Raw genomic sequence first — 20,899 nt, forward strand, 5'->3', positions numbered from 1 at the left:
TCCTATGTGATTGTCTCAGAGATTGTACACGTGTCCTGCTGAGGGAAAATAATTTTTTTATGTATAAAAAGATTTTTTACATAAGTAGAGTTTGTGTGTATGTGTTGGGCAGATTTTTAAAGTCTGATTTTCATTTTCTGCAACTCTGCAATCTGATATGGGCTTTCTAGTTTTCTTTTAAGTTAATCATAGGTCTGCAGCTCTTCATTGCTACAAGGATGCTCTTGAAGCTGTGATTTGTATTTTATTCAGGAATAGCATTGCTAAAGTTCTTGCTTCTTCTCTGTTTTGTCACCCATTGTTATTCATATGATCTTTTCTCTGTTCTAATTTTAAAACTGTCTGCGTTCCAGTTTAGCTGAAGTGTTCAATGTATTCCTTTTTATGTTACTTAAAGGTTTTTGTATTTCTTAGTGGCTTGATTTCAGAAAGAGATCTGACAGAGCCAACTGGCTGAGAAATGGATTTCTCCATTTCACAGGAGAACTTCCCTACACTTATTTTAGAAAAATGATCTCTTTATTTCTCCAGCACCCCGATTTGAAATGGAAATGAAGTTCCAAATGTTCTGTGGAATTCAGTTTCTGAAAAAAATATTTCAGATGCATCAAATTAAAAAAACCTCTAAACCCAAACTCTGATGCTGTTTTAATGATTTATTTAACATTTTACTTGTGATATTTTCAACAACCAACATGCTAATGTTTTGATCCCTTTAATCTGATTTTGTTTTCTCTGCTCAAAAAAAGTGTAGAGGAAAAGAATAAGTACCTTTGCAAACAATAAAGTACAAGAGACTCTCTAGCCACAGTGTAAGAATACACAGAAAAAGAAATAAAACATCTGTTGAACATTGCTTTGCCTAAAAAGCCATGTTTTGGTAAGAATTGTTTTCCTTGTGTAGCTGGTAACAAAAGTGAGAGTCTGTGCCTACCCCTGTGTCGTTTCAGCCATTGCTGCTCAGAGTCCAAAAACCTGACAACACTTGTGCAGGTTGTGTGGGCACAACACAGTGTGTTTTGTCCATGTAAATGTGCTGGGTATTCACCTGATTAATGGACAGTTTTTTAAAAATGCTTGGGGTCCCCTGCTGCTGTAGCCTGGCTCCCATGGGTAGAGCTGCATGTTTGAAACATGCTGAAGTTAAACACTGTCTCATCTTGCATGATAAAATTTCAAACCATGTTTGGTGTGGTTAGTGTGGGTCCTGGGGCTGAGCACAACAATTTCTTTATCATAGAAAGACAAAAATATCCTTTTACACCCCAAAATGTCTTTCTTGGCTGTAGCTATGCAGTGTGTCTTCAGTACAGCAAGCTTTTTGTGCTGCCACACGTAACTGTGAGCTGCAAATTCCTGTGGTCTGTTACTGCTGCATTTAGCAGTAACAGTACTTTTAAATCAAATTACTTCTGAGTGGTTCTCTTTATTAAAGCACTAGAATGAATAAATAATTCAGTGAACTTGATAGTAAGGAAAGAAATAGAACAAGTGAAGCTGTAATTCTTGAGAAAATATATTTTTCTCAACTTTTGACTTTATGGATTCTTTTAAAATATATTTAATAACAATTTTTTTTTTGCAGTGTTTTTGTTTAATGTACTAAAATCTACTTTGATCTGTTGCTATGGTATTTAATAGGCAATTCTGATATTTAGCCTACAGTATCTTTCCATAATGTACAGACTAATGAAGATTTGCAAGCATTCATTTATTCTATGTTTTCTCTAGAAAATATGTATGAAATTTAGAGCTTAAACTTTGTAGCTCTTTGTGCTTGTTTGGCATGGAGGAAGATGAAAATTAAGATGTGTGATGCTGAACCGCCAGTATGTTTTAATTTTCACTTCTGAGAAGTTGTCTTGCAGGCCCTTGTACAACAGCAAAGATGGGATGAGATCACAGGATTGGTAGGTTGGAAAGGGCCACAATGGGTCCATCTGGTCCAACCTCCCTGCTCCAGCAGGGTCATCCCAGAGCATGTGGCACAGGGTTGTATTCAGACAGGTCTGGAATATCTCCAGTGAGGGGGACTCCACAACCTCTCTGGGCAACCTGTTCCAGTGCTCAGTCACCTGCAGAGTAAAGAATCTCAGAGTATTGCAGACAAGGGCAGTTCAAAGTGGGAATTAGTTTTACCAATTCAGATGGATCTGCTAAGGTCTGGTGATGGGCATGTTCAGCTAGTGAGCAAAGGAAGGAAGCATCAGCTTCGAGTTCTCTCATTGAAGAATGTGGGGTACATTGTTTCTTGCCTTGGGAGATAAACTCTGCAATTAAAAATACATGTTCAAACAATTAAAGAGAGAGAGTAACAGGTTCCTTCAATCCCACCACTCAAAGAAATATCTGATCTATTTTGACTGACTGCTAAGGTAAGGGACATAATCCTCATTCTCCACTGAAATGAACAACTTAGGGAATGTCTAACTTGTTCAGAGATGTGACAGAATGGAAAAAAGAAAGGATATGTCCAAAAATTGAAGCACTCCTCCCCCTTATAATTTTGTGCCTTTTGCTAGAGAAAAAATGATTTTGAAGTACTAGTGAATTTTGGAGTACAACACCAAATTTAAACAGAAAACAACAACTCAGCAACCTATTCCCTTTCCCCAAACTATACCATTTTTTAATTACTCTACTCTCTAGCAGAAGATAAATAGCTCTTGAAGATAAACAACATTTTTTTATTGAATTTTGCCCTGACAAACAAATAGCTCCCTTGGAATCCAGCCAGGTCCTGGGATGAAGATAACTCTTTACAAGAGAAAATTGTGCCTGCTACACAATAAAGAGGTGATGTAATAGACAATTAATACCCAGTCAGTCTAAATTGCTGACAAGTGCAGGGTGCAATCAAATAAAATGAAAGCACTAGAGGGTGAAACAAGAGAGAGGAGTTAACATTGAATTTTGTACATATAAGTCTAAATACAAATTATAGAGGAATTAAAAGAACGTAATGTGTAGAGGAGTCAGATGACAAGACTGATTCCAACCTTTCTCCTGAAAAAAATCCAGTGAGTGCTTTTAGCATAGGCCATTTATGGATTGGTGATGCATGGGTGGGAGAGGGAAACAAGCCCGACTCCTGGTAGCAAGAATGTAGATATGTATGTGGGTTTTGTGTGTTGCCATAAGAGAAGAAATCAAATGTCAGCTTGAATGAAAAGACCATGTTTTTAACTTCTGTTATCCCTCTTGTGATGCTATTTGTAAAAAAGTTTGGTGCCTGTGATAGAAAGCTGCCTCTGCAGTAGCTCCTCTCTGTTAATTCAGAGATCTGTCTGCTTGACTAAGGTGTAGAAGACTTAGGTTTAATTCCTCTCTAGTCTGAGAGTGTTATTTCATCTTTGTTTCTTAGGACAGTGCTGTAGGCACTGATCTAGAACGTATGCTGAACTAGATTATTTTCTCATTTGCTGTGGTTGACATTAGAGTCTTCATTTAACCGTTTCAGTATGAGCTGGTGGGGAAAAACCCTGTTGCTGCTAACTCAGGTGTAAGTTTTGTCCTTTGACCGAATGGAGTGGTCCCCAAGGTGGAGCTGAAGGAGGGCTATTCAGGCTGTTCTCCTGTGCACCGGGTAAATGCCAATCCTCTGGGGATGGAGTGGGATGAGAACACAGTCCTGGTAAAACCACAGTGATGGCAGCACAGCTGATTTTATCATCAGCTTATTATGATTAGCTCTTTGCCATATCTGTGGAGATGCTCAAGAGGGGAAGGAAATATTTGTTCAACAGGGCACAAGAATGCTTTAATTCTCAGCTTTGATAATGACCATGAAATATCCATCTTGAGTGGATCCAAAGTCACGTCCTTTTTTAGCTGATGCAAACACTAAGCTGGGAACTCCTCCTTGCACAAGGAGAGCTGTTCTGGCACAGTCCCTTCTTGGAGGGAGCCTGGGGCAGAAAGGTGTTCTTGTGCTGGGTGCTCGTAAATGATCTGAAGATGAGTGAAAATCGATGCACCCTTGGCAAATTATGATTTGGGAGCTCATTATCTCTATGTGAAACTCATTTTCCAGCCTAGTGATTAGGCTTATAAAAGCACAATTTTAATATGCCTCCTGCCCTGTTTTTAATTCCCTGGCTGACAGTAAAGAAAATTCCGACCAACTCTCAGGACAATTTATACTCTTCTTTTATCTTGATGGCATATTGATCCTGCTGAACGTTCCTTCTGCAAAATAATGAACATGCATCTTAAATGCAGTTCATAGGAGTTGTGTAGTAAGCTTTTTTCTTCCTAGGGGCAGTTTGCTGCTTTTGTATTCTGAGAGCAGGTGCAACCTAGGAGGAATGGGTCAAGGCTCTTCTGTGGAAAAATTTTTCTGATCTCTGTCACTCTTTTTTACTCCTTTATTAGAGTTTCCTGACATTTTAATGGTCTTAATGTTTTGAAGTTTTAATCTTGCATTTAATTATAGAACATTATCCTAGTAACTACAACAGTGACTGTATATGGCTGGGAAAAATATTATCTAAAATGGTCTTAGAAATCTGTCCATGAATTAACTAAACATGGGAAACTCTGCATTTATTTCACTAACATTGCACTTGCTTTTTTTTATTTTCTTGAAAATAAGTAACCTAAATCCCCCCTGCCTCCAAAGATAAGAAACTCCCAAAAGAACCTTCTGGTGTAAGGTAAACTGGTCTCTAAAGCTGAAAAACCCACTTACGCCAAAGGAGGCACGGGGAACCATTTGGCTTGGGGAACTTCACTGGTGTATTAAAGTACATTAAACTCTCATCCTACCTTACTTGGTGATTGCTTTCCTTCTTGGAGAAGCCCCATGCTGTGGGTGCATACATGGTCTGCAGCAGTGCTTGGTCAGGCAGCCCCTTTGCCCAGTTCACTTTGGGCTCTCACTGAGCTGGAGCAGAAGCTGGGAGTATCTGCATGTAATTTTTCACCATTGTGAGCAGGGCCTGACTCTCTGAAAAGGAAATAAAGGTCTCAGGATTTGTCCCTGGAATAATGACAACTTCAGGCATATTTCTTTGCAATGCAAGCTAAACTACCTGTATTTTTCCAACAAATAATTATTGCCTCATTCATGCTACACTCTGGAGGCGAACAGGCTTGCAATCATATGAATGAGGTAATCTTTCAGCAACTTAACACTAAACTTGAGAACAGATGAAATAAGGAAACCACTTAGAGGAAAATGACCTCTCTGTGATAGCCCTTTCTCAGAAATAGAAGATTTGCTGTTCAGCACCAGCAAGTGTGTAGGGAACCAGCTGAATGGGAGAATCTGTCCACTCCTCTAAGTACTTAATGGGACACTTATTTCCCTTTGCTAAAGAAAGGCTGGTGACATCTGCATTTAGTTGAAGAAGCTAATGGCAGAGGGAGACAAGGAAAAAGGCTATGCTGTAAAGCAAGAGGACCAGGTGAATATTCCTTTCAGGTCAAATACACCCTTTCTTTCTCTTCTGAGGGCTGAGGGGGCCTCTGCAGAAGAAAAAAATGCTTCAACTACTGAAAAATTAAGAATAATCTAGGACAGGAATAAAGACTGTAGGTTTGGCTGGGAGGTGGAAATGTGTTCATAAAGGAGGGTACCTCAGGTGATACATGCAAGTGTGTAGTGTTTAGAATTCATCTAATGCTACAGAGTGTGCATATTTGGAAATTGTAGCCTTAAAAACAAACTTGTGTCTTCTGTGTGAAAACTGTAACTCTCTATGACTGGAGATAAGATAGCAAATGGTAATGTGGTGATTTTTTTGGATTTTTTTAAGATTTGGAACAAAATAAAAATTTTCGGTATAATCCAAAAGGAAGTTGAATTCCAGATTCATTTTCACACTGAGCTGTCAAGTCTGTAATTGTCAACACAAAAACTCTTTTTCAAAACAGCCACAGGTGAGCTGAGGTAATCTATGGTGTAGATGTAGTTCAGATGTAGGTTCTGCCAGTAGGGGTTTAAAAATCTAAAACTAAAAAGCGGAGTTGTGAAATAAAAAGGAATTTTCAATGAAGAAATGAGCTGGTTTTAATGCTGTTCTAAAGCACAGGGAGTATGTATTTGTTAACAATAAGTAGGCAGGTTTGCATAAATCCAGAGAAGCTGAAGGAGTCTTATGTGTATTTTTTATTCCAATTCCCAATTTGTAACCACAGCCATTTCTAATTCACATTTATCTCTGCTAATACTGAAATATGCTGGTCTTGTGATGTATATTGCTTTATGCTAGTAAAACTAACAGGGATTTGTCTACCCCAGTTTTGTGGTCTGTACCCAAATGAAACTGATGCCGGGGTTATTCACAATCTGTTCAGGTCATGTTTTTGCCTTTGGTAAAACATTGCCTAAACTGGATTTGGGTTCTCTGATGTTTCAAGGCAGGTATACTTTCATGATCATTTTTCTCACTTGTGCTCCATGTGCTGCTAATAGTTTGCATTGGAGACATTTAAATTACAATTGCTTTGGCAAGATAGAAAGTGAACTAGATGGTTTTGAGCTTGAATACTATTCAGTTAAAACTGGTGTGTGCTTTCTCTAGATGCCGATAATGTAAACAGCCATGACAATTTTTAAGCCATATGTTTGTGTGAGTATATTTGATTACAGCTAGGGAGGAATCTCTCATGCAGTATTGATTTTTCAACTTATTTTTTTTCCTTGTGGTTACAGCACACATTGATTTGGTACAGTAAGAATTATATAAGTTGTTAATCCAGTTTAGCTGGGGTTTGACTTAAATCTGATCTTTTAGAAAATAAACTTGGGTAGTAATGTGAATTGCTTATATCAAGGGGCTCAGTGTGGACTTAATACTGAGAAATGCCTGGAAAAGTAAGTGTGTGTGTGGGGTTTAAATGCAGATGAATACAACTATAAGAAACACAAAGCAACCGGAAGGAGTGGGGGCCTGTTTGGAGGCTTCCAAAATTTCACTCTCAGAAGAACTGAATGTGGATGATGATGTCTTGGGAGGAAATCCATCAGAATACTCTCAAATATAAGCCTATACATAGATATATGTCCCAAAAATATGCCAAAATTTGACAGGTTATTTTGTCAGAAAGATTTTCTTGTTTGTGTTTTGACAGCTGAGGTTGTTCTTTAACTATATTTTTTTCAGACGTATTTTAAACATTTGATATTGACATATATTCTACAAAAAGCATATGACTAGAAAAATTACTTATCTAGTTGTGCATAAAAATTCCTCTGTTCCTAAACAATTGAGGTGTGCTTTGGCTGAATTGTTCCATTAGAAGGTCGTTTAAACTGCAGAACTCATTTCATGGACGCTCTAGCAGTCACTGTGCACCTTCAGAGCTCATTTCCAAAAAACCCAGAATTCCTCTTCACAGAGCAAAGCATTTCACTCTTAAACTGAGAATGGACATTTCATATGACTTATGACATTGAAGAATATTTTGTTTTGAAATAGCCTCTGTGGTTCAAGCTACTAATCTAGCTGAGGTTTGTAGAATTTCATATTAACAGTGAAGTTCTGATGTGGTCTGTGTTTGGTAGAAGTAAGTTTAAGATAATTCCAGAGCTGTCTATTAGAGTATAATAGTGATAAAGCCCGTGATTTTTAAAAATTCTGATTAATAATAAAGGATGATCTCATCTATCTTATTTTTATTAAGATAATTGAAAATCTGACAAAATATGTAGTTGCATTGTGGGCAAAACAGCAGTGGAATTTGGCTTGCATGTGAACTGGTTAAAAGTCTTTGGACATAATCTTTTATTTGAAATTTGTACTTCTCTATTGAGTTTTTCTATTCTCTTGCAGTTTCTCTGTCTCTTCACAGGTATTTAGATATAGGTAGCAAGGTGTGGGGGCGTTCTAAGTTCTAGAGAAGAGGGAAAAAGAAATGTTTTTCTTATGTGTTATACCATTCTATATGAAAAGAAAAAGTTCCTTAGAAGCTAATAGATAAAATTAGTAATCAAACTGTGTCCAAATTTCCTTGAAAATTATGGTTTAGAAGAATCAGCTTGTCTGATTTCAAATAATACATAAAATATGAGTGAGATGGTCAGAGGGATTTGTGGAATGGAGACAGATTTTTAATTTGGAAGTGAGCAAGATGTCTCTTAATGAGGTACATTTGGAAAGCTTATTGTGATCTATTCATAGAACTGTAGCGTTATATTTGTTCTGGCCAGAATAGCTGTTGGAAATCTGAATGAATATTATAAATGAGTGAATAATATACAGGGTGAAAATAGTTTTCCTTATGAATACTCTTAGATTGGAGAATCAAATATTTGGAGGCACATTCTCTCAAGGATTAATGGTGAAATAGTCAGGTTTTTTGGTTTATTTTTCCCTGTCAAAGGATTCAGGGATTTCTTTTTTTTGTTAAATATAAAGAGTAGAGAAATAACACATTATATAGCAGGAGAATTACTGAATTCTCCATAGAGAAGTTGAAAAAGAAACTTGGATTTTTGAGGGCATGTGGTATATCCTTCAGGTCACTTATAGGTACAGTGTTATAGCAATGAAGGGCTTGTTTTTTAAGAACAAGGGATTTTTAAAAAATCCCTTTTAAGAATAAGGATGTTTTGATTAATAGCTTCCTGTAAACAAGAGCAATTGATTAATCATGAAACATGTTGGGTTGTTTTTCACCCTGCCTATGGGGTTGTAATAGATTGAGGGGAAACCAGCTGCCCTTCCAGGTGGCAAAAGATGCTTGGGGTTGGGAACATCTAGGTAACCACTGTTTCCCTGAGAAGGTTAAGGTGAGAGGTGCTTGTCAGCAGTGACTTCCACAGGGGAGCATGCTGTGACCTGCTGGGATGAAGGCGATGCAGCCACTGTGGGCTGTGCTGCCCAGCTGGCTTTTAACTCACCTCTACTCACACGCATGGTCAGGTGGAGGTGTGCTCACCTCAGCCAAGCTGTTCCTACAGCTTTTGGGGAGAACTGTCTCCCAGAAGAGCACAGCCACAGCTCCTCTGTGGATAGCTGCTGGTGAGCAGCTCCTTCAGTAAGGCTCACATAATAAGGATGTGTCTCGCAGTCTTGTGCTTTGTCTCCTTTATTTGTTGAAAAACAGTCTTCAGCAAGGGAAAGGTGGGATGACACCTGTCAGGATTTCATCATGTACATACTCCTGCAGAGGGAGGAAACCCAGATGTTGCAGAAGCTGTGATTGCTGTCGGTGGCAACAGAAATTGCACTGTGATTTATGATGATTTGATGTTTTCAATAATCTCATCTGAAGAGCAAAAGGCAAGGGATTGCTTTTGATATTGGATACATCTTAATGATAAAACAACATAAATAGAGTGTCACATTTTGGAAACCTACTCAAGGTTAGGTTCTTTAAATGCACTTGTTTGTGAAACTGATATTACATAGAGAAATTTTAGTTTAGATTTGTACGACATTTCAGCGTTAAGAGGAAAATCTGCTTTCCTCTGTCACTGCCCTGACACTGGAGGATGATGGGGAGGAGGCGAGTCAGTGCATCATGTTGGTGCTGGTTCTGCCATGTCGGCTCTGTGGGGCCTGCCTGGGTTGCTGTCAATGTATGCAGTGTGCTCTGCAGCACTTTGATGCTTAAGAGGAGCTGGCCAAAGTGGAGAAATGGCAGAGACAGGGCTTTTCTCTTCTGAAAACTGCCCTACATTCCAACAAATCCAGGCACCTCAAAGCTGTCTCTATCATGCAAAAGCCTACAAACTACTGTTTTCCCTGGCCAGAGGTGTAACAAAACTTTCCAGGCATAGATGGTTACAATATAAACTGAAGGGAGGAGGCAGAAGGAGGAAAAAGTCTAATGCCAGAAACAGGACTTGAACACCCCCCTCCAAATCCCATAAATAGAGGAGTAGATATTATGAAGCAGGCTTAGTTTCTAGCAGCTTGATCTTTGCCTTTGTGTGCACTTGGCTTTGTGTGCATTGATGTCCTGTTGGTAATTATCATTCTGTTGTCACCTATATTCATGATGACACCCCTATATCACGTTTTCATCACAGCGTGAAATGTCGCTCTTTTTGCTTTTGTTTTGTTTAGTACTATGAGTTTTGCCCAGAGCTGAAAAAAAAACAAAAGACACTTCTCACAACACACAATGGTACATTGATAACCTTGCAGTTTAGTTACTGATCCTATCTCAATGCTTCCATCTCACTCCTTCCTCCCACCCCTCTTTTTAATCAGACAAGGTTTTCCCTCAACAAGCTGATGACAGAATAATTTCTTCAGGTTGATTGTTTGCCCCACATGGTCCTCTGGATTTCTTCATACAAGTGGAGAGAAGCAGATCAAAAGCCTGCAAGAAAAAAAACCAGGCAGAGGATTGAAAAAAAGCCACCATAAAGAACCTACTCAGGTTTCATTCTGATGATGAACAGGCTTGTAAAGTATTCTGAGACCTGTCAAATTTTCCCATCTGAAATCCAGACCTATTTTATAAAGAATTTTCATAATGAGTGTCTCTTTTCCTCCATCCACAGGCTCAGAGTATTTTCTGAAAAAGTTCTGCAGGGCAGAGGAGTTGAACAGTTGATCACATGCAGGAGCACGGGATAGATGGAGTACAGCTGACTCAACAACTACAGGGGATTTGGGTAAGTGCCCACCATGTCAGCCAACTAGGACTTACTAAAATATTGGTTAATATCTCACAGTATTCATTACTTTTAAAAAGAAATTCTTACTTTATCACCTGTCAGACAAATATAACCTCACTAGGAAATCTCAGTGGTAGTTTGTTGGGGAAAAAGTAGGCAGGGAATGGCTGATGCAAACATGAAGGGGTTAGCTCCAATTGGGATTGACTTTTGCAAGTTAGCTTTTACCTAAGGGTAAACAGACCAGACTTGTGCTTGATACAAGCATGAAGGTGTTAGCATCCAATTGGGATTGACTTTTGCAAGTTAGCTTTTACCTAAGGGTAAACAGACCAGACTTGTGCTATTAATGCTAGGTGAGGAAGGTTATAAGCCCTGTGCAATGTGGAGGCTATCAGTGGATGTCAAACCCACTCGTGTTGCTTTCAGGAGGGAAACAATTAATTGCTTGAAGGAGGCAATGTTATCCAACTTGTGGTGTCAGTCAGCCTGTTCCCAACAGTCATTGCATTGATGGAGGAAAATTTTGATAAGCAGGACTTCTTATCTGACTCCACTGCAGTTGAATGACAAGAGTTTGTTGATTGGGAGTGACATTGTTTCTGGTCACAAAGCTGGCTGGACATGGTAATTGGACCACCTTTGTTTATTTTTAAAGTAATGATAACAGTGATATATTCTTCAGTGCGGATCACGGGGATTTGAAATCAAGTCTTTGGTTAAGCTGATGAACCGATACTGTCCAAATTGACATAGTTACTATAATTGCCTTGTGTACTGTGGGGGAAGCCTTAAGAGCTGCAGGAGATGGGAATGCTGGCCCTGCTTGCATATTCTTGGTCAAAGAGTGGTTTTACCAGTGCATGATGATTTGGTTTTTTTTTTTCAACTAGATCTTCAGCAGTACACCTTGGGCTTGTTTTACAGGTTGGCTCAAAAATTACTTCAAATCTTGTTTTAAATCCCAAATGGCTACAACACAGACTCAAAACATGATGAAAGAAATAACCATAAGTGAATCTCTTCCATTTCACAATATAAATAGTTTTTCTTTTTTAAATACAAATTTGGGAACAGAATCTCTTTGATTTCATAGTTTGTGAAATCTGTGGCATTACATACTTTCTTTGACCAAGATATTGGTAGCATTACTTACTGCTAATTTGTTTAACTTTCGATGATGAGATAAGGTTGTACTCTGCAGTGTTATTCTACATCCTTACTTCTTAGTTGTTTCTAAAAGCAAGGAAATTGAAGTAATCATGATGACATAAACTCTTGGTGATTTTTGTGAGGGAAGTCTCATTTTACTGGTAACAGATGGCTGCAGTATAATCTACTTGCTAGTGACATCAAGCATTATTTTACTGAAGATTTATATTTATATTGCTCTCTGCAAAAGCATAAAAAGCATAATTAAGTAGAATGATACTCATTTAGATCTTTATCTGCCCATGTGATTGCAGGGCTCTGGGGTCAGGCAATAGGATTAAGAGCATCTCATCACTAGATCAGTGTGTTTGACTCCAGACCATGGTTAGAGGCGACTGAAGGCCACAATAATGTGATGACACTTCAGGGGCCTCTATCAGATGATTTGACAGTCTCTGTAAATTTGCTAACTGATGGAACCCCCATAATGATCAGTGGTCTGAGAAGGAAATCTGTAGACTGAATGTGCACGTGTGGAGAATGTATTTAAGCTTAGGAACAATCTTAGTTCCAGGTTTTAGGGACAGTCTTTGTACATTACCTGTGCAGGGGATGTGACACAGCTTTTACTTTGTGTTTCAGTCCAAAGTGATGCTGGACTTGCTTTAGTGTCAGTGATTGTCTAATTGCAGTGTCTCTACTGAAAGTTAAAGAGAAACACAATGTAGACCAGCTGCAATAGAGCTAAATGGTCCCATTTTTTTCTCACTATTGGATTAATTAGACAGTTTCTTAAACACTCTAGTTCTGTTCATTACAGATACTTCTATATGTGCTTGCCAGCCTGTAAGTGAATGTGGCACAGCTGGTGTTTATCCGATGGCTCTTGTTTTGTAATCAGCTTGTTTATAGTATTTTGTGGCTGAAGTAAGAGAAAGAAAATCCAACATGATTTTTATTTTAGTTTTATGATGTGAGTGAGGAATGCAGTGACCTCAATAGGGAATCTATGAATGTTTTCAGTTGGTTTATGATCCGGGTGTTTCTGTTGCATCCACTGAAGTTGTACTAAAGAGTTTAATCACAAAATTAAAGAAAAGCAGCACACAACAAACCAAATTATGTGGATTTTAATGATTAAAAGGAGGTTGTGATTTGTCAGGAACATCCAAATTTGAGCTAAAGTGATCTTTTCAGACTAGTCACTGCAATAGTCTCCAAATCTTATACTGAATTTCCTTTCTTTTTTTTCTCAGGTATCTTGCTGATGTCAAAGGTTTTCTGATGCAGTAGACAATACTAAGCAGAGCTATGGTGAAAATAATATAGAACCATGTAGGGAGAAGGTATCACATTTGAAGAATATTATTTCACTTGTGTATGTAGGAAACACTAGAAAAAATCTGCTATTTAGCACAGAATAGTGGGAAAACAGACCTCAACACTTGCAAGTGAATAAATTTAAATAGACCTAGTAAGTCAAGATCTCTGGCTTGTTCAACAAATAGTTGTTTAGAATTGTTTATACTATTATAATTATATTTTCCCAGTAGTCTGTCTTCTTGGAAGAAGATATTACACTGCTTTGTATAAATCTCCTGGAAATATTTAATAAAGGTGTAGCATTCACTTGATCACTGTTCTCTTCTTACATTGTAAATATGCAGATAACTTAGTTTCTTTTCAGACTATATTTTAAAAAAAGTCAGTGCATCCAAGGATTGAATGTAAAAATAAACGTACAATGTTTAAAAGTTTATTAGGAATGTTTTGAAGTGTTAAAGGGTAGGGGTTGTTTTTGTTTGGTTGTTTATTTTTTTTAAGGGCTTATTGGTATTATGGAACACCAAATTATTTCCCTGGTCATTAGGCAGGCAGAAAAACTGTCTCAGCTGGATTTTTGCCTATCTGAGGCTCTGAGTTGAACTTCCAGATGGACCTGTACTAGTGCCTCTCTCTAAACACACCTGGTTTTATAGATTCAATAGCTGTAAGCCTTCTCTTATTTACCCAACATACACATTTATTTCTCACTACAGTCATAAGATTCACAAAAAATACTGAGCTGTGAATTCTGGAAGCAGATGTAGGTTTTCACCTTTTTGGTGTTCAGAAGGGTTTAGAGTTATTATTTCAATTCATAAGCACATTATTTATTGCTTCCGTATAAATGTTTTATGATATTGAATATGAGTTGCCCATTGTAGGGTGCTGGTGAAAATCTGAGGTCTTCCAAATCAAATCTGATGATTTTCATGTGGCTTCCTTTTGTGGAAACTTAACATCTCTTTCTCAGACCCTTTGGCTTTTTTGTTCTGTGAAAGAGATTATTGTAAAAAGGCTTGAAAATAACAAAATTATTTTAACTTACACTAGAATTTTTTAAACTTTTGGACCAAATCAAAAGCTTTTTTTTCCAAAAGCTGCAAAAATTTCTTGAGTCTCATTTTCCTGGGACCGTCTGGGTACCCACTTGATTCACAAAACGTCTTAGCATTTGAGACTTTAGCTATGATTTAGAATTGGTCAGGGAAAGCTCCTGTTTGGTTCTGGTAGTATTTTGATTAAGGAGGCGTTCCAAACTTTGTCCCGATATTTAATTAGAAATCTAATATATTATGGAGCTAATTCAGGATTCTTTTTTATAAATCTCCAGAACTGAGGGCTAAAATATGACTAGAAAATACATACAGGTCATTCTGAGGCCAGATAATTGATGGTGAAGGCAAGTCTGTGCCCGACTAATGGGTGTTTTAAATCATGGTCTTTCTCATTCAGTCCACAACTGCTGTGTTCTGGAGAGCTATGAGAGAGATTAGTTTACTTATTTAAAACAAAAATATTTTCACCTTTTCCATGTGTGAACAATCAGCTGGATTTATACACCCTGAGGTGTACTGATTTCTGATGTTCTTAGTTTTATTATTTCCTCATATATGTCAAATTATTACCTTTTCTGTGAGCCTTAAACACTGTAATTTTGGGAATATACAGGCTGTTCATAGGTTTAGTAGGAAACTGTTGAACTTCAAGGCTCATGTATCTGCCTTTGTGTGTTTGCATTTGTCATGTACGTATAGATATGTGCGTGTCTGCACATTTTTATTTTTTCTATTTTACAGATTTTTCTAGGTGTCAGAAATGTGATGGCACTATGGGGTGAAAGCACAGAACACTCTAAAAAAAGATATACGTGTTTCAAAGTCTCAGAACTGAAGATTATCCACAAACATAGAGAAATTTTGTAGTTGAAATGTGTCTTAAAGTTCTTTGCATATCAGTTACTCCTTTTCTATAAAAAAAACCTTTTAAAAAAAGGCAATTATCACCTTTTGATAGGCTTATCTTTAAAACAGTTGCTGTAAAGATCTAAGTCCTGTTTTATCTGCATCATAAGATATAAAGTGGAAGGCGATAGTGAAAATGAGCTGGACAATTTATTTCAACAGGATGTACAAGTCAAAAGAGAAAATTCCACTGAAGAACTTGAGGTGGAGAGATATTCTTCTGGTTTTGTTTACTGGGTTACTTTTAAGTGATGACAGTCTTGTGTGTGTTTAGAAGCGAAGTGGTTCTGGAGGATCTGACATTGGCACAGTAAATGCACTTCACAACTATTCACATCTTGGGTGCACATGCAGAAACATGCAAGTCAGAAGGATGAGGAATTGTTTTGTCATGCAAAGACTGAGGTGGACTTGTTGAACTATGTAATGATAATTTGAAAATATTTTTGTGAGCAGAAGTAATGTTCCTATTCCATTACTTGTAGATACCTGCTGTACCTTGCTAGACAAAGTTTAGACAGCTACTAGGTATGCTAGGCATGTGTGAAAACACTTGCAAATATGGCACCAGCTTATTATGTGCTCATCACATCTATAATTTTCTTTCAGAAATTTTTGTTATTACTATTAACTATTCTTTTTGAAAATGTATCCAGTCAGAAGGCATGAGGATCACCATATTATTCTGCTGAACTGCCATACCCTGTGAATTAAAAATAGAGAATAAGCAGTGGACTATAGGAAATTCTTATAAAATATAGGAAGAATATTTGAAATAATAATGTACTTAGAAGTTGCAACTGGCTCACAAATGCAATTCATTAAAAATGTAGGGCTGAGTCAGTGAATGTTGTTGACAATGGAAAATTTTTGAAGATCTTTTTAGAGAGGATGGGAGAGAAGAGAAATGAATATCAGGTCATGACAGAGGAAAGAAGAGGGAATTTAAATCAAACTATAGCTTCTCAGTGGAATTAAATTCCTAAACTGACAGCAAAAGCTTGTGATGTTTAAATCATCAACATCTTTACTTGGGAATTCTCTGCAGGTTTTCTGACATGATGAAGTTTATCAAAGCAGGGACAAGGGCTTTGTAAAGTGATATCAATTAAAGTGAGGACTGCCTGTTGCAACTCTGACCTCTCTGTACTCTTCAGCGATGAGCAGCACAGAAGAGCAGGGCCTGAGTCTTGGTACATCAGTGAAACATGATATGGATTTGTTCTTAGGAGTTTAATGAACAGAAAGGGTCAGATTTCCCTTACAGTATATGTTTGCATCTTTTTAATCCTGGAAATGTTCTTTACAGCCGAATATGTTTGTTGTAGATCAAAGAAGCCTTTTTTTTTAAACCACCAAGAGCTGCATTCCTCAAAAAAGGCATACTAAGAATTACATACTAAATGAAGAAAAAAAGGCAGGTGTCTTCCTCATGAATTTCACTCCAGGGTTATAAATCATCCCATTCCTGGCACTTGCATGCTATCTTATGGATAGCATGGATTTTTACTTTTGTATTTATATGCCAGCAATAACACCATGTTCCTGTTACTATTTTGCTAAAACTTTGATGCTTCTATAATTGTATTAAATGGTCAGCCATATTGGTAGGGTACAAAACTTTTGCTTAGGATGCCTTATACATTTGGAAGGGCTAAAGTTCAGAAATTTCTGTTGAGAAATAGGTTGCTAGGGGCCTTTAAGACCAGACTGGAAAAGCAAGAATGGCTGCCTTAATTATGTCTGACGTGGGCAGATGAGTGATATTGGCCTCTCAGGATGCTTTATAGCCCTGCAGTTCTCATGGAAAATGAAAAATAATGCATATTCGTAGCTTATTTAAGCAAAAGCAGCAGGAGTCAGCTCAATTGGTGATGTGGATCTTCATGTTGATTCATATGCAGATGAGTCAATAGCCCAAAAGCAAGTAGGACATTTTTGGTTGTGGTAGTATCTGAATTGTTCTGAATACAGCTAGAGAAATAATGCTATAAATACTTAATGTCTTAATTCAGATTTGTTCCTTAGCAATCATCTATCCTTCCTCCAAAATGCAGCAGTTTAAGTTATGTTTAATAATTAAAAGTTTAGAATTTATTCTGAAGCTCTGCTTTTCATCTAAAATAATAATTACAGCTTTATCAGTGGCATCTTTCATTTATTTTCAAAGGTTTTTTTTTTTTTTACTAGCAGAAAACCACTGTGGATGTTAGAAAATTAAACTCAGGTTTAGATCTTGGTAAATTGCCCTTGATGTATCCCATTGTAATGGACATCAGAAAGCAGCCCATATACAAGAGAACAGTAATACCCACTTTATCGATGTAACTGCTGTATGTACAAGCAGAAGTAAGGCTCCAGAACACTGGAGAAATGCCAACTTTCTGAAAAAAAAAAGATGTTTTTTTCAAAATAACGTCTGCATCTTTATAGTAAACAAACAAGCAAAACACTGCTGTGCTTCTCCATCTGAGAGTGATGGACAGGGTGAAGAGATCATGAAAATACAGAGGTTTCATAGCAACCCAGTTGGAAATTTTATTTTCTTTCTTATGTTTTCACAATTCTTCATCAACATTAGCCGCAAGTGCTGTCAATCTCCACAGGAATCTAATGGAAAAAATGTTAAGAGTCAAAGAGTGCTTTTGTTTGGAATTTAGTATCCACCTGAAACAAAAAGGAAGTTACATTGTTGCTGTAACTCACTCGTTGAGAAAGTTGTGAAGAACTAGGTTGGAGAGCTGCTTTTGGATGTGATAATAGCAAAAGTTACACCTGGCTTCCCAAATGTGCATGCTTAGCTGGAAGCTCGTTTCCAATTCTGTGTTTTATTCCGTGTACTTCCGAGCAGAATTACACAGGTATCATTGTACAATTGGACACACCTTTGACTTTTGAGAAGAATTTGGGTCAGTGTTTACTTGGAGTTGATCTGTTCATTCACAAAGCATGTGGGAGTGTCCTCTAAGGGTCTTTCTTTCAACACAGAGCATTAAATGAGCCCGGTTTGAAAATTAGTGAAAGCCTTTGGATTATTGAGGAGAAGCAGCTCAGGCTGCTGGGTAGCCTTGAAAGATCCAGTAAAAAGTGAGTGTTTGTCTCAAGTGTTCTCTCCACGTGCTGGGGCCAGCTCTTAGCAATGCAGAACAGTCCCTTGCCGTGTCAGATATGGCTGCATTTAGGTGTGTTCCAATCTGGAGTTTGCACATGTGCCTTATCCACTTGGAGAGAGGTGATCTGTAGTCTTAGAGGAAGAAATTTCCTAAATCTTAGAATTGCCGAGTTCCTGTCTAGGCAAATGGAGAACATTGCCACATTTGCGGTGTACATCAGCAGCTATATTTTCTGGAATGACAAAATCTTACCTATATAAAAAACCCCAACAAAATAAACAAAACAAAAAATTAGTGTACTTGGATTTACCGATTAAAATCTCAATATTTTGGGATGCTTTTGAGAGACATGTATAAGAAGGTGGGCTTTTTTTGGTTGTGGTAAAAACCACAGGTGTTACACCTTGAAGCCTTTCCTTGCTAAAGGAATCATTACTGAAAACACTTGAAATTCTTGTGTTCTGATTGCCAGATACATTTCAAGTAGATGCAAGTATCTGTACCAGCTCTTTGTATGAAGCAAACTAATTGCATCAATTGTATTAAGCAATTTAATTGTATTTGTGCTGCAAAGAACAAATGTTTGGCAAATAGATACGAACCAAATTTTATTCTAGGATCTTGATCCTGAGAATTGCTGAGCTAACCATTTATTTCTATGGTTTTTCATGACTTGGAACAATAGTTTAATCTTAGCCAAGACATCTTTCTTAAGGAATTTTACACTGAAACATAAAAAAAAAAGGTTGGAATTTAAATATTCAAGGAAGTCTAAACTATCAATATATTTTAGGGTTGTTTTTTTCCCTTTTCTATTATCCTTGAGTGCCTTTTATTTTGCCACAAGTTATGATTGAAAGTTGTAGAAGTTAATAGAAATTGCACATTACTCAGGAGCAGAGAAATGGTCCCTGCTGTCTGTGACCTCTTTCCCACAAGCTTGTGAGCTTTATCCCCAGTTCCTTTGCTGGAGACCATCGCCTCCCGAGCTATAGAATGTTTGCAGTGAGCATCTTTAATGCAGTGAACAGATGTGTGTAATAACCACTCAGTGTTTTGCTAGGTTTTGCAATGGAACAGGTATGGTTGCTGCTCCTGCTGACGATTAAAGTGCTCCCAGTGACTGCTCAGTTCAATGGATACAACTGTGATGCTAACCTCCATAGCAGGTTTCCTGGTAAGTATTTAATAGAGTTTTTTTCTAATGGCTTCTTTATTGTCTTGCTTCAAAGCAGTGCTTATTTTTAAATACAGAGCTTTAAATCTGTCTAAGGCCTGGGGGTAGGACTCCACATTAAGTGAGTGTTAACTGTTTTTGTGACAATGAACTTGCCTAATGCTGCACTTTACTTCCTTCTTAATTGCACAATGGGTCAAATTCAGCCTGGTAGCAAGGCAAACAATTCCCCTCACACCAGTGGGGCTTGACCTGCTTTTGCCAGTGCTCTAAACTGTCCAAGACATTTACCAGAGCTCATATTATTGTAAATGTTCTCTATAGATTTAACACTCTCACACTTCTAACTGGGTTTTCTTTCATGTTTAGGTTTTATAGTTTTCTTTTCCTAATTAAGAGAATATAATTATATCCTTTTAGTAAAATAAAGAAATATGTGTCTATTTTAAGCAAAATTATCTTGATGGCAAAATTTTAGTGCCTCACTTCAACATTAAGGCCTTGCTTGGGGACAGGTGAAGCAATGAGTTTTGTCTATGGATGATGTATTTTCCTTCCTCTAAGAAAATGGGAATGAAGTAATTTTGGGGACATTGGGTGTTCAGAGCTGTTAATACAATGAGAAATAGAAATGAAATGTCAGTCTTGGTGGCATGGTATCAGGGTTTACTCAGGCAAAGGATCCTTTTAGTTTCTATTACATTGCTGATCCTTCCTGCTTCAGTTGTATCATGGGCAGAATAATAATAATAAAAAGAAGGCTGTGAATACTGTCTCTCTCACATCTTGTTTTTCTGAGATAGCGATTGAATTGAATAGTTCAGTAATGAACACTCAGTGTAGTATTACACTGTAATACCTCTCCTGTTGTTGCTTTCTGAATAATAAAAGTTTGGTTTTTTTTTTCAGGAAGGGTCAGCTTTTTTTATTAAATTTAAGTCAGCAGAAGGCAGAAAGTCGGTTTATTGATTCTTGTGTGACTATCACACTGCTGGGTGTTTTGTTGACATAAGGACCAACAGTGGGTTTGATTCTTTTCCACTTAATCAATATGAAGAACAGAGAAATAAGACATGCAAAGAAGATCAAATACACTGTCTCCATTGCTAGAGAAAATCACACTTTAGCTGAGTATTTTGCAAGCTACTTTTTAATATATATGTATTTCTATTCTATTCATAATATATATATATTCCACTTTGTAGCATCAATTTTTGCAGGCTTGCCTCTGAAGTGTGAGTGAATTTTGCCCATCTGCTTCAGAGCTGCCTTTTGAGTTTCTTAGGTAATTGTGGCTTATCTGGTCCCCATTTCAGGCTTCTTGAGATGTTTGCAACAGATAGAGGGAAGCTTCTGTTCCTCTTTCTGTGTTTTAAAATTTTTCTCTGGTCATTTTTTGCACCTGCTCTGTGCCAATGTTTGTTTGCAATGTGATACCTGCGAATGGAATTCATCTCTTATTGAGGGTATTTAGGGGCCTCTTGCAATTCTGCCTCATAAAAATGAGTCGTATCAGATTCCATGTCTGCCAAATCTCATTGACTGGGGAGAATATCTGTTTAGGCAAACAGTTTTTTTTAAAGTAAATTCT

At 37.4% G+C, this 20,899-nt stretch overlaps 1 protein-coding gene across 5 annotated transcripts in view; it reads left to right on the forward strand.

Annotated features, from left to right (window-relative positions):
- Positions 1 to 20,899, forward strand: part of ZPLD1 (zona pellucida like domain containing 1) — a 100,809-nt gene that overhangs the window by 60,222 nt on the left and 19,688 nt on the right. For all 5 annotated transcript variants that reach the window (XM_039732771.1, XM_039732770.1, XM_039732769.1 and 2 more), the window contains 2 exons: positions 10,463 to 10,576; positions 19,195 to 19,308. In XM_039732771.1, coding sequence (XP_039588705.1) covers positions 19,203 to 19,308 — 106 coding nt within the window. In that variant the 5' untranslated portion in view covers positions 10,463 to 10,576; positions 19,195 to 19,202. The remainder of the gene's footprint in view (positions 1 to 10,462; positions 10,577 to 19,194; positions 19,309 to 20,899) is intronic.

This window comes from Passer montanus, unplaced genomic scaffold (assembly GCF_014805655.1).
Source record: "Passer montanus isolate IOZ18808 unplaced genomic scaffold, ASM1480565v1 scaffold80, whole genome shotgun sequence".
Lineage (NCBI taxonomy): Eukaryota > Metazoa > Chordata > Aves > Passeriformes > Passeridae > Passer > Passer montanus.